We start from the raw sequence: 14632 nt of genomic DNA, 5'->3' as shown, positions 1-14632 counted from the left end.
ATGCAGGTCTCCAAGGGGATCCTGGGATCCTATGTCTGTACAAAGTTTGTATACTGAATAGGTAAGAATTAGGTTCTGCAGAAGAAACTTAATTAGGGCAGAGCACTTAACGACTGAATGGACATCTGGATTCTCCATTTACTGCAGAATGGGTCTTTTAATTTTATTGTAGTCCAAGGATGTAAATCAAGAAATAGATGTGGGCTTCCTCTACCTAAAACAGGAATTACCTTATGGGTGCTCAAAATGAAGTCTGAGTTGCTGTGGTATAAACACATTCTGTTCCCTTCTAGGATCAATATTTTGAGTCTCCTACAGCATTAAATTTGATTATAAAAGGCAATCTTGAGGGTAATTTTAGTTTTGTTCCCTTTAAGTTGATTCTTTTCTGCACTGCAATACCTCAGTATCTTCAAGATAATTTTGTGGGTTTATTTTTTTGGGGGGGAGGGGGAATCACAGAAAAAATTGCCTAGAAGACAGGGAATAGTGATCACATTACTGGAAAAACTTTTATTATTCTTAGAATTCTTAGAAAAAAAAGAAGACAATCTTTAACTCCACATACACTAATTTTCTATAGTTCTAAATATATATGTACAAGTGTGGCACAGTAATTCATACATCACAGTGGCATTGTATCACTGCCATAATACTTTATTCCTTTTATTAAGAATTCTTAAATTAAAAATCTTTAAGAGCAACTATAAAATATTGACTGGTCCAGAAAAATGAGATATTTTAAAACTGTCAGTTTTTGGGGCGATAATGAAACAGTTTAATATTTGACAAAAGATACCCTACATCCTAATTAGAGGACCTCTTGTGTGTGCTAACCTGGATTTGTTATTTTCTAGAGCATTTATACGAAATGTGAAAAATATCTGGTTTTCTTCCAGCTTGGCATGAAATGGAAATTTAGAAATGTCAAAATTCAGTGAAGAACAGATGTCCTGACTTTCAGCCAGCACTGATAAATGGGTCTGGTTACAAGACAACAATGTAGAGATAAAAATGAAGTTTCTATAGTATTGCCAGCCTCCAGAAGCATACATTCTTGACCATCTCTTAGTTGAAGAGTTAGTATCTGTATGCATGGTGCACAGAAAGTTATGTTGTGGTTTAGTTTTAATTTTATTATATTAAAGAAAAAAAAATATCCCTGAACAGGTTGATTTTTCTTGACAATAGGTTGATGGTTTGCTGGAAGAGCAAGAGCTCAAGCCTTTAGCCTGGCGTTTTACCTTTAGTTGTCAAGATGAAAAGTATGCCAGCAGAAATGGAAGAACACTACTTAATCTTGCTTACTTTTCCACTGAGAGCTGATTTCAAGGTTGGAAGAGAAAGTAGCACTTTGTATCCATTACCATAGCATTACTTGTGTTTTTCATTGTTTCCTGATTGGAATAACTTGGGCATCACACCAAAGTATCTTAGAGCTTTAAATGCTAATAAGAAATCTCTTACTCAAGTAAGGTGCCTTAAAGAATAGAAAACTGCAGTTACCTTGAAGCACCTGCTGTTACACTTCTTAAGTGCATTGTAGTTAAATTTTTTTCCCTGTTCTGGAGGGTGGATTTAGTGGTGGTACAGGGCTTTATTTGGGGGGTGGACTGGGTGTTGTTATTTGTTGTATTTCATTACAGTGCTTTCATTTGTACCTCAGAATATGACAGCCATCACATCTTTGAAGTACCAGGGCTGTATGAATATACAGCTAGAATTAAGGATTCTGATTGTTTCACGTCTGCTATGGAAGCTGCCTATTAATGCTTCAGAAAGAATGCATTGTTTTCAGGCAAAGCATGATTCACGACACTTTAACTCTCTCTTTCATTACAGCTGTGCCCCCATCTCTCCTACCTTAGTTTCTGAAATGGCATTTAATTGTAAAAGCAAGCATAGAGGAAGGCCTGCTATGTGCAGTGGTGTGTGGGAAGACAGGTTTGGGTTGGCAAGGGGTTTCAAGCTGATGCTGATTTTATCAAGGATCTTTCTCAGTATGGTGGATAAAAATACATTGGTCAACTTAATCGCAAAACCCTCAAAATGTTTCTTAGGAAAAATCATAGCTTCTTACACATTTTCTTTCTACAAATTCCTGTATCTATATCAGGAAATACTGTGTGAAAAATGGTTTGGAAATAACCCTAGTGCATTGACTAAGAAAATGACATTATCTGTTAAATAATCTGCCATCCTCTCTCAGCTCTCAAGACAAGTACAGCACAATGAGAAACCGTATACAGAGAAGGAGATAGCTATTAAAGCAAGGATGTTGACAGCAATGTGGTCCATAAAATGATTGAGAGAGCAAGGAGAAGGTAACCTTGATTTCAGTCCTGCATATTCAGTGTTTTGCATGCAATTTCCAAAGGGTCTCTGCTTCCCTTGAATAACTGGGTCTGATTTTAGACCTTGACCAGAACAGGAAGGTGTTGTATGTTGTTGATTTTGCTGTTGAAGCTGGAAGAGCAAGGCTCCTGGCCTCAGGAGATCTAATTCTGTGTGGTACAGTAAAGCACTGGACTGAAAATTAGTGTGCTCATGTTCCCTGCTGGTGACTTTGAGTGATCTGTTATGTAGTCTTAGGGTTTGAGATCCTTTTTTATGGTATTAGGGTAAGAACAGTGACTGTTTCTTGCTTCTAAAATATTTTTGCATTGTTTAATGAGAACCATCACAAATAGCAAAAGGTTTTCAGAACTTACTGCAAGGTGAGCCATTCTGCTGAGCCCCTAAACTCCTCTTCCCCTTGGACAGTTCACAGTCTTACAGGTGCAATTGCTTCAGTTGTGGAATAACTGAAAAATGTGACTGGGATATATGATAATAGAGGGAAACAAGGAAGATGGAAAATTTAATCTTCACACTTGAATTTTCTGGTATATTTTCCTCCCCACCTTATAAGTAAGAATAAGGCCCCAGTGACTGACAGTTGCCATCAACTTTAAGAATAATGATGATGCTAAGTAATGCTTGCCTGTTCCAAAAGGTCCTCATTCCTTACCTCTAAATTGTATTGCAGTAGTAGTAGTAGTAGTAGTAATAACAATACTACTACTACTAATAATAATATAATAATGATGATAATATAATACTTGCCTGTTCCAAAAGGGTGTTTCGAGATCAGGTCTGTAAAGGGGCTTAATGCATATGAACAGTTGAGAAAGGTCTGGGTAATAATATGATGGCTGTGTAGCTGGCTTTGTGTAATAAAGCAGTGTGAAGCAAAAAGTAGCAGAAGGAAATGTTGATGTTTTTCTACGGAAGCACAGTCTAACGCTTGGCATGAAGACCTGTGTAAGTAGAAGAGGGAGGGCTGCTATGAGTGGCAGTGCAAAGGAACATGTTGTCTTTATTTGGCTAAAAAAAATAATTAATTTTAGAAAGTATTAAAATGTATATTTTAATAATGCTTTTGGACATCTGAATGCTATTTAGGACAGCGTATAAGAAGCTCCTGTTATTGTCCTATCACTGCTATAATTTTAATGAAGGACTTTATTTACTTTTGAGCTTTATCACAATAGTATGCTAGTGCAGTGTTCTTCAGCTCTCTGCCTATAGTTACAGGTTTTGATCTTGATCCTGCAGCTGGATTATTTTGAGTATAAATAAAATAGCCCTACTGCAGAACAGGCTGAGTGATTTGGTGTTCCAAAGCCTCTTAAGTAACAGTGTTAAAATAATGAGTAATAAAAAACAGAAGTTGGAATACTCCTGTGCCATCAATAAATATTTGTGTTTCAGATGACAGATCACGACAAGTCAACCCCCTCGTGTGTGAGTAATGCAAATAATATTTGTGGAGATACAGTGCAGCAGCCACATGGCTTGTGGTGTGACAATCTGCTGCTCTTCAGTATCTTGACACTTATGTTGCTTACTTGAAATTTAAAGTTTAGGGAATTAATTACTCCCCAAATTCTTCCTCTACTTGCTAGGTAAAAAAATGTTAATAGAGAGGGTGAAGATCAGAGGTGGGAATGAGGCAGAGAAGTAGAGTTGGAAGAAGCACACAGGTGTTTTCTGGAGCATGGGAGAGGGGTGAGACTATGATAGAGTGTGAGGGGGAAATCAGACCATGTTGTATGTGCATGCCCCTGGGAGGAATGTGGTGTAACCAGGCATGCCTGTTTGTTTGTCCTTGCCAAAGCCAATGTGTGTTTGCAGCTTCCTTTCAGATATACTTCTAAATTCAAAGGTATATGAGAACACTTCCTAGGAAAGGAGGGGACTTGATGTATGTGTGATCAGTCTGCCTCAAGCAGTGCATGGGACAGATCTGAACATTCTGAGGAAGAACTAATATTTCACTGTTCTTTTTAGAGTAGGCAGTACAAAGCCATAGTGTTTGTATCATTGCAATCCCATCCCATCCCACATGGAAGGGTGTAGTATGCCCAGGCACCATTCCCACATTCTTGCAGCATCTTTAATGAACACAGATTACAAATAAGAAAGAAAAGAAATGCCAGCTGGCTAATGTGACCCCAAATGATTACAGACTGATGTCTGTTTATCTCTGCTGATGGCATCCAGAAATCTGCCATTTGGGAGAGACAGCACCCTTGCTACTCTCTCCAAATTAAGTCAATAACAATCTTTCACGTTTGATTGGAAAATGTAGGTACTGTCATTTCTGGCAGGTCTTGGTGAGAGATTGGATCCTCATTGTTCGCCAGAGCCCTGGATGGTCAGTGAGACCAGGAACACTGAAAGGAAATACAGGAGATTTGGTTAGTATTAGGGTAGGTGTTTTCCATCTGTAGAAGTTACAAATAGTATTAAAACAGTAGAAATTGGTAATAATACCAATCGTAATAATACCAATTTCTGGTTGCTGAACCGAGAGCTCCTTGAGCAGAATCGCAGGTGGCATGAGATGTCAATATAGTCAGAAAAAATGGGACATCCTGAAGACGGAGCAAAAAGGTGAAATTCGAGTCTGATGGGCGTTTTGTGTGGAAATATTCTTACATGCAAAGAGTTCTCTAAAGTGGACTCTAGCTTTTGAATGGAAAGAGCCTGTTTCAACTGCCTGCCAATCTGCTGTTGACAAACCAAGACTGATAGAAGAATTCTTCATTTCAAGATAGAAAGTATTTTTAATTAGCTGGGTGAGGCATCCTTCATATGCTTAAACTGTTATGGTACAAAAAGTACTGCTTAAATCATCTAGGTCAACTTAGTGTGCTGCTCTGATGACTTCATTAGTGCTAAAGGTTTATTTTATGACAAAAACTAATGCCAAATAATTGGTTTTGCTTTATGCTGTACTGTAAGGGGGAGAAGCATGTGTGTATGTGTGCCTACGTGAGAAGGAAAAATGGTAATAGTCTCTAGTAACCCAGAAAAGCTATGATCACATGTATCGTCTAGAAGCACAAGATGTTTTCAGCAATTAATTTATAGAATTAGCAGATGTTTGTTATGGCAAGAACCCAATAGAAGACAAGAACTGTTCTCTCAAATACTGGTAGTATGTTTTCCCAATAACTAAGGCTTAGGAAAGAAACTTCCTTATTGAGAAATGCCTAATTTACATGGGAAATCTTCTATTAAGTTTCTAATTAGAATGTCAGTCATAAGATACTTTAAAGATCTAACAGAAAGAATTTAAACAATTAAAAATTTCTGCTTTCTTTACTCAATACCAAGTGTTCTTGAGAGCTGCTGTTAAATTGTATAAAACATCGGCTTGAGTAGCTTTTTAAATAAATGAAGGAAAACGTAATTTCCAGCTTAATTTCTGAGTACACTGTAATTTCAGCTGGTAGTTTAAAAGTATAAACAAGCATTGTTTCATATCAAAAGCAAACATAATTGACAATGCTGTTCTGCCAGCTATCTTTAGAGAACAATGCCAGTTTTTATTGTAGAGCAAGAAATAATACTTCTGCAAATGAAGCTGCTCAAATTATTGTAGAATTTATCTATTGAACAGGATGGGGGAGAAAAACCCTCTTGTGAATGTCAGACTGTGTTTCTCATCCTGAGGTAGTTTTCATTTAAATAATGAAAAATAAAAGAGGTACTATTTAGGTAAATACAGCCATTCTATCTGCCCTGTGTTAAAAGGATTAATATGAAATGCTCTGCATTTTTACAGAAACAAAAGATCTTTATTAGACAATCGTGAATGAGCACTGCTCAAGAAGAAATATTGAGCATTAAGGTACAGCCTTCAAAACTGATACACTTTCTTAGCTGATAGTGTAGCAGCTCCAGAACGTTTTTAGTAGTTTGGCAGTTTTCTCACAAACGCTTGTTTTCCCTACCTTCTTTTGTCTAGCTCTTCAGATCCACCTCAGTAATCCCAGCACTGCCATTTCTTTAAGTACCTTCTGATCCAGGAGATATTAAGCTGAGCTTGTTAGATTGCATTTTGCATCATATTTGATCCAGATTCCAGCTGTTTTCCTGGGTTCAGGTCTAAGATGCCTCTCCCCTTTAGATGTGTCATTGTAAAAAAAAACAACAAATGAAGTAAACAAAACCCAATCAACCAAAAATAAATGCCCAAAACTTTTCCTCAGGTTTTCCATAGCTGTTTATTTAAGGTATTGGGGCAATAATTGTTTATGGCTTGCTGAGTTAAGGTCTGAAAGGTCAACAATGACTGCTATAGATAAGATCCAGCTCAGAAACAAAAGCCAGATGGGGCTGATTTAAATGAGTTATGTTTAGCATTGTCTTGGCTTCAAAGGAATTTAGCCAAAGGTGAGAAGAGTATAAGAAACATCAAAGACAAAGGCTTCTGGTGCATGTTCTTGAATTTAGGATGCATGCTGTGTAGTCTGCTGCTCAGCTATATTCTGTGCTTCAAATAGCTTTTCTGGGTGGTCTATGATAGTGCTGGGTTTAGTGCTGGGTGAGAGAAAACGGCTTTTGTACCATAATAGTGCTGAACACCTGTGCAGAAAGAGAATTTATGACAATTTCCATTAATTTGGACTAAAATGGCTGAAGACTGGTTGTATGTTTTGCCAACCAAATCTGTGAATGTCAGATTCCACAATGGTTTTATTTTCCATCAAAACGAATGAGGGCACTCCAGCCTAGCAGCAGTGTCCTCATGCCCTGGCCCCAGCACTCCATTCCCACCACTGAAGTCCCTTACATGCTTGGAAACAGGGTACACCAAGTCCTCGCTCCAGGGGAAGCTGCAGCTAGAATGCTGTCTGAGATCACTGTCGCCACATGGTTAGAGGAGGCACTTGCCATTAAAAATCTGGACAGGTTTCCCCATCCAGTCTGGGGCATGCCAGCATTCCCACAGCCTTCAGCTGTGAGCATAACATCCTGTGGCATTCAACCATATGAAGGCTGTGGTATATATGTGGCTTGTCAAACCAGTTAGGTTGGCCATCACTGCAGTAAGTCAGGAAGTTGCTTTCTTTGGCTTCTTGTCAGGCAGCATATTGCCCATGGTGGAAACGGAGTTCAAAAGTGATTTGTTTCAGAATTCAGCTGATACAGACTTGCCTTCTAATTTTCTTTTTTTTTATTTATTTATTTTTAGTGATGAAACTGAATGTCTTCTGTCTGTGCAGTAGGAGAGAAATGAATAAAAATGAGTAAGCTGAATTGGAGTGACTTGGTCCCTACATTTTATGAAAGATTTAAAAAAACCCAATGCCTTTGTGACAGTGAATGTAGGAATTGCAGTATGTGAGTCCTTTTTCTTAAAAGGTAATCGCTTAGAACATATACATGGTGATGAGTAGAGATGAAAACTGGTATTGCAGTTACTTGTTGGAAATCTAGTGTCAAAATTGAGGTATTTATAATGTTTCTAAAACTTCACCACAAAGATGTAGAAAATACACTAGCAAGATGTCATGAAAAGCAGCAGATGCTATCATGGATTTGCTGCAAATGCAGCAAAAATGAAAGCACAGCAATTCCTCTATTTTTGCCTCTTTCTAGCCTGTCTTTATCTGCCTCTTACCCTGCTCCCTCCCCTTTAATTTTTTTAAAACATGCATCGTTGTTTGGCTGATAATGGACCCCAGTAGCACAGAGTACATATGCTCTAGGATTAGGATTTGTGAATTGGAAAGACTAATGATTTCATTTTCCCCCCTTGCATCTATAGTTGCACAGATGACCCCCCTGATATGTACAAGGCAGAAGTAATTTGAGACCTGTATGACAGGTTTGTTGCATTCTCATTAATTGATTTCTTCAATAACTACTGAAAGCTAAAGGGGAGGAGGGCCAGGGAGGAATAACAGTAAGAATAGCAAAAGATTTGACCTAGTTTTTTTAATCTGTACAGTCCTGGAGAGAGATACAGCTATAAATCTGTCTCTTTAGACGAGCTTTTATTTATTTATTTATTTATTCATTTTGTTTCCTGCATGAACAGCTGCATTTGTTTTGTATGTTCAAATTCGGTGGGTTAAAACCTAAAATTTTGGTATCATTGTATAGTGTTATGGGAATGTGCATGTGTGGTGAGGAAGTGAGGGAAGGCACCTACTTCTGCTCGAATGCTGTGGGGTTTTCTGCTTTCTGCCCTGCCCCTCCATCATTCTCCTTTTTGTATATTGGGTAGCTGTGTTGACAGTACATGCTTGGGTTTTCGTTCTGCCTGCAGTATTATGAAGTATGTGAAATATAATCACTCTTCACTTTGTCCATAGCTTTGTGATGCTGCTTTGCACATAAAGCTAAGCAAGGCTGGAAGTCTCTTTTTTTATTTTTTTTAAAGTTTCTGACAACATCTCTAAGCTAATAGTTCTGCCTTCTTATTTCTATTTATATCAAGTGGTCCTGGCCTTTGCTTGGTTTGCTTGTTTGTTTATTTTTATTCCCTTATTTAGCTGAGAAGGACCAGGGATTAGTACTAAATACTGTAACAGCATGGGGATTCGTGACCAGTGCTTTGACCCTCCAGATGCTTTGGATAAGCATTACAACAGACATCTGAAGGGGGATATTCAGTGGCTATATGTGTAATGCGGAGGGCTCTGCTGTTGATGGAGGTTTTTACCTGTTTTGTGTTCCATAGTAACTGGTTTTGTTCTTGAACCACTTGCATTTGTTACAAGAAAATTATACCCAACTGAAAGCCAGCGAACTGACTTCTGTTTCTGAAGCAGCTCTGAGATTTAGCAGAAACTGCATTGGGAGACTGTATAAGCCCATCCTTGCTCGTTATACCCTGGCTCCGTACTCTCCCTGGACTGAGGCTCTCTTCAGTGTGCTGTGGGCAGTGGCTACGTGAAGCGCAGCTTCATGCAACTTTGCAGTTTCTTACAGTTTGTCGGGTTCTCTGCTGTCTTATGGCACTGGCTGTGGCTCCAATTTTGATTGTTGTCAGCTTGAGAGGCTCTTGAAGACAAGAGTTTCCAGCTCTCAGTTGGCAAGGAGGGTGCTGCAGTCATAGGGAAAGAGCAAAGCAAAGGTGGTGATTGGACCAGGAAAGGTTCTGTAGGCTTTGTGGGAACTCCTCAAAGGTTGTCCCTCTCTTTAGCTGGCCTCTGTGTGTCAGTCCACAGTATTCACTTGCTTTAGGCATGGAAAAAGATCGTTTCTGCATGCTGATGCATGCTGTAACTTTGGTGTAACAGCAGTCCCCAGCCCTCCTTCTTCCATCCTTCTGTTTTTTCTCTGAAGCTGAAAAGACATTCCTGTAGGTAGAACCTGATTTTGGCAGTGGAGTAAATTCATCACTCTTTCCTCTTCTAAAGTAGAATTTGCAATATACCATAGTTCTGGGCATTCTGGAGACTTGTTTTTTTCCTGTGTTCCCGGCTGTAAGTGTGGAGGCAGTGGTCATGTTCATCCGGAGCCAAGTTGTGTCAGTAATGTTTCTCTGGAGGAAAATGACTGACATGCATGTCAAGAAAGTGACTGTCAGCCCAGGAGCTGAAAGGAGGTGCCTGCTCGCAGGAGCTGCAAGTATCCTTCTGAGGCACTCTATCTGCTGGCCTGACATTTCCAGTCCCACTGTAAGTGAGCTACAGTCTTGGTCTGTGATACTTTGTCATATAGCCTGGATATAGATGTCATGTCTAATTTGTTCTCAAGAGAAGGCAGTTTGATCTATAATTCTTTGTAAAGTTGGTAATTACCAAGTGTTCTCAGTGCTTGCAAAGCCTTGCTGCAGCTCAAGCACTGTGCCGATACTTAACTTTCATGCATGCTGAATGTTTTGGAGTGTATGCAACAGGGAAGTGCAAGAGTCTTAGCACACTGGCCAAGTGCATATGGTGGGCTATAAATGCTTCTATTTGCCTGGGCAAACAGGCTGTGTGGGTAAGTCTTCAAAATAAGTCCTGCCTAGGTGTTTTTGTACCCTGTTCCATCTCCTTCTTTCTTCCACCTCTTGCCAAGTGTACAGCACTCCACAGTTTCAAGTGCAGCAATATTACACATGGCTAATCTGTAACCCAGCTGGGTGAGAGACTGGCTGTTGCCTCTGTTGAGTTGTCAGACCACCATACTAGTTACCCTGATAAACAGCTTTTGTGCTTTTTCCACTGAGCTGTCTTGTAATTCTCTGCACAACAGAATGCTGTTTACTGCAGTACCTGGAGCAATGGGACATGCCCTGAAGACCTATGGCAGAGGTGATGCCCAACAAGGTAGTGTGTTTGTGTCTCAGTTTTGCTGGATGGGTTTTGATGGTTGGGCTAGGTTAATTTGCATCTTTGCTCAAGACACACCCTCACATTGCTTGGTCACAGCTTATTTTAAAGGCAGAATGTTTTTCCTTTTGACTTTTTAGTTATACTCCTAAATAGGAATTACTTGATGACCAGTCTTAGAAACCATGTTTCTTCCCATTTAAAAAAGTAAAACTCAGAGTCTCCAGTTGTGTAAAGATCTTCCAGGATGCATTATAATAGCTCATGTTGGTTCCCAGTTTTGGTTATTAGTTTCTAGTTTTATATTCTAATAGAAGATACTAAACCAATTCAAAGCGGGGTCGTGTTCCTCTGTAATGTGGTGGTGGTTGTGGTGTGCAGAAGAAATTTTTATCCCAAGCAGCACATGCTGTGGTGTGTTTAAAAACAAGTAAATAAGCAAGACAATACTGATGATCCCAAGGAGATGAGAAGGCTTATAGCATCCCTAAACAGAAATAATGAAGAGTAACAAATACTTGCTACTTTAAAATCTTGAAGTAACTATTATATTCCAAGTATTTTGTGACCTGCTGAGGTGGGTAAGTGTTCTGACTAGTTTTCAGTACTGAGAATTTGTCTCCTCGTTTTTTTCCAACTGGTATAGAGAAAGAGCCATGTCTTGTGTTACCTTCTCAGCATTTACCTACTTAGGGCATCTACTATCAACCACTGGGGAAAAAAAACATTAGTGTCAGGTGCCCTTAAATACCCACCTGCCCAAATTTATTTGTTTGTTTATTTTAAAACCTCTGCTGGTTGAGGTTGGCAGTTATATACCAATCCTAGAAGGGAATCACAGTTCAGACAAGTGTCCTATATGGGATTATTTGGAGTGTGCAAGTTACTGAGTCTTGTAATGAGCTAAAAGAAAATAGAATTGTAACTGTTTCTTACGTATTTTGATGTGCAAAATACACTTGCTCATAGATCCAAGGCATAAATGATTCACAGATACCCAAGGTATGAGATTTCTTTGGTTTGATGTATACTACAGAATTTTCAGTTGCTGCCAAAACTGGTGACCCAGCATTATTTTCATGTGGTGAGCTCCCGTGGCTGGCTGGTAGCCCTGTGTGCAGCCCATCAGCACATTGTGCCGCACGGCTCCTTTCCCTGGCTGCTGTTTCTGGCTGCAGCAGCCCATGGAGTTGTTTCCAAAGTGGTGTTTGGTTGATCCATTAACAAATCCCATTATTTGTTAATAGGATTTGTTCTTGCACTGCTTTGTCTGATCACTAATTGTTTATTGCGTATTAGGAGTACAATGAGATGCTTGTCAGCTGTGTTATGAGTATTTTGTGTGCAAGACTCATTGTTTGCCTGCGATGGTGGGGTTTGCTTTGGGAAAGCCTCAGTATGGAAGGCAGAAGACAAAGGTTCTGCATTTCAAACACTGCAGTATATCCTGCGCTCCAATAGGCACTAGTTTCCCCAGCTCCCCAGTAGACAGTGAGGTGCATAGGGGGTTGGTAAGCTCATCTGGAGGGCAGCATGCTCTGTGCATGTGGATGCAGAGCCACAGCTGCTTTCCAGATTGCGCCTCTGCCATTCTGAAAAAGTGCCCCACTGAGGTGGCAATCAAATGGAAAAGCATTAAGAAAATTCAGAATTAATTTGAAGATGAAGGTAAACTATGTACAGGAGAGCTTAGGAGCTAGTGAGAACTAGTTGCTTTTTTTTCTTTGTTGAATGTTTTGATCAGTCTGCGTGGTATTAAATGATCATAAAATGAAGGTAGAAACTACCTCTCAAAAAGGGTCTGTCTGAGCTGGCTTTGGTAAGCTCTGTCGTGGCTTAGTTGGACCCAGCTGTAAACTCCAACTGCAAATTTTGAACAGTCCTTATATTATTAAGTAATCTTAATTTAAGGATAAAATAGGCTAAACAATTTATTTTGTAGTTTGTCTGCATGCTTCTTCAGAAATAGGTTTCCTGATATCTACATGAATATCTTACCTTTTTGTATTGGAAGCTAATTAGAAACAAACTGAGGAACCAAATTCTTGTACCAGTCAGGAACAGGGCATTTTTCCAAGTTTGTGCAAAGCATCTGGAAAGAAATAAGACTCTATTCTTTTATTTGAGTAGTCCGACAACATGCTGAAGTTTGACTGTGTATACACACAGATATACAATATGCATAATTACATATGCACAAATATGCACATATGCACAAATAAATATATGCCATTACATATGCCTTCTGTATGTGTGTTTCTGTGTACATTTATGCATGTGCTCACACACATATTAAAAATAGAGTGAATAACTACCATTCTGATCATCTTTTGTGACTTATGTCTGCCAGCCAGGATGAAAATTACTTCATCTTGAAGTCACCTTAAAAGGTTTGATGATTTTGTGACCTAGCTCTTTGAATAAAAACTTAACTTCCAAGTCAAATCAACCACTCCTTTCAATCGCTTACAAAAATAAAACTATCCTCATGTGAGGTATCCATGGCCTATTCTCTATTCAAAGGGAACAGTTTTCACCAGAATAAAGATTTAGTGTGGGGGGAAAGTTCCTGAAACAGGTCCTACCTCTTGATTTAGGGAGAAACAGGATTTACACAAGAGGTGCTGCTTTGTCAGTAAGTTAGGCACATACTTAAATCCTCTATAATATTAAGGTTCTTTCCAACCCTAACGTATGATTTTGAATCTATGATTTTGTATTCATGACAGCCCACCCACAGTTGAGGAACCAAACTCTCAGGAGGACAAAGAGGAAGCTTACAAATATTTAAACACTTTGTGGTGTGTGCTCTTCTTTCAAGACATGAAGTTTATGCCTCTCCAGGTAGTGTGATGACAGTGTTCAGGAATAGAGTATGCTTATAAATTGTGCTGGGTCATTTGCTCAAATGCAGATGCACACTTGTAGCAGAAAGGCAGAGGTTTGGGCATTGCTGGTTGTGCAGCTTCTGCCCTTGCTTAGGGACTGGCTGCAGAACCTGTGGAGGAAGGCAGCAAAGTGGGATCCTTGAGCCAGACAAGCACTGAAACATTTTGAGGAGGTTTTTTGTGTGTTTTGGGGGTTTTTAGTGTGTTTGGTTTTTTTTTCCCCCACTGCATGAAAACAGCTTCTGTCTTCCTGGCTTTCAAAAAAACTCATGCTAACCTTATGTAAGTTAATGAATTCCTGTTCTAGGTGAGCAGTATAATTTCTCATCATTTCAGACGCCTTTTAATATTTTCTAGGTAGGCATTCCTGAGCTGCCCAGTTCTGTTCTGTGACTTGCTACAGTCTTTTCTAATAACATCAGGTGGCCTGATTGCTGTTATAGTGAATAGTAGGATTTTTAACTACATCCTTCATTATTTTGCCTCCTGGTAGCAAATACATCAGAGTAAGGAAATAAATTAGAACACAAGAAGACATTGATGAGATGAGCTATCAATGGCCAGGCTAAGAACTACCACAGGGGAATGTGGAGGAGTAGCACTGGCTTTCTAGTGAGCGGAGTTGTTATTTATGAGAATAATTGCTGAGACTTTTACTTCTTTAGGCAGTTGCTCTGAGTCACTTAGCAACTTTTGGGTCATGTCCAAGTAGCAGGTAACTGCAGCTTCTTTTTGCATCTTGGAAGCTGCATTAAGTGTCTGTCTCTGCCAGGAAGCCAGTGAATGGTATGCCTTGGCTACGGCTTTACTCTAAATACAGGCTCACCACTTTTTTTAATTTTTTTTTTTTTTTTTTGGTTCACATATTGAAAATGTGACCAAAGTAAAAGATAAAGTAATGCTGCAGAGCCTAGTGGGCTAGAACAGAGTCACTGTTATTAGGGTGACCTACTGTTATTTAAAAATTAAATTGTCAATCTTGCCTTTTCTATCTATGCTTTCTTCCTTCCCTTTTCTCTGCCCAGCATTTAGTCCCATTTTGGGCCATGTGTCTTTTCATATGCAGATGTTTTGTGGCTGGCTCTTTGCTTTGGTTGTCCCAGACTTGCTGAAATACAGGGATGTATCATCTCTGTATTT

At 39.2% G+C, this 14632-nt stretch overlaps 1 protein-coding gene across 7 annotated transcripts in view; it reads left to right on the top strand.

Moving 5' to 3' along the window:
- CERS6 (ceramide synthase 6) overlaps positions 1 to 14632 on the top strand; it is a 123756-nt gene that overhangs the window by 8842 nt on the left and 100282 nt on the right. For 3 of the 7 annotated variants that reach the window (XM_062604747.1, XM_062604746.1, XM_062604745.1), the window contains exon 2: positions 2210 to 2324. The exons of the other annotated variants lie outside the window; for them this stretch is intronic. In XM_062604747.1, coding sequence (XP_062460731.1) covers positions 2302 to 2324 — 23 coding nt within the window. In that variant the 5' untranslated portion in view covers positions 2210 to 2301. The remainder of the gene's footprint in view (positions 1 to 2209; positions 2325 to 14632) is intronic. 7 annotated transcript variants of the gene reach the window in all.

The sequence above is a fragment of the Pezoporus occidentalis genome, unplaced genomic scaffold (assembly GCF_034315485.1).
Source record: "Pezoporus occidentalis ecotype Australia unplaced genomic scaffold, CSIRO_AGI_Poc_V1 ctg88, whole genome shotgun sequence".
Taxonomy (NCBI): domain Eukaryota; kingdom Metazoa; phylum Chordata; class Aves; order Psittaciformes; family Psittacidae; genus Pezoporus; species Pezoporus occidentalis.
Note: the sequence above shows the minus strand (reverse complement) of the source record. Positions and strands in the feature narration are given on the sequence as shown.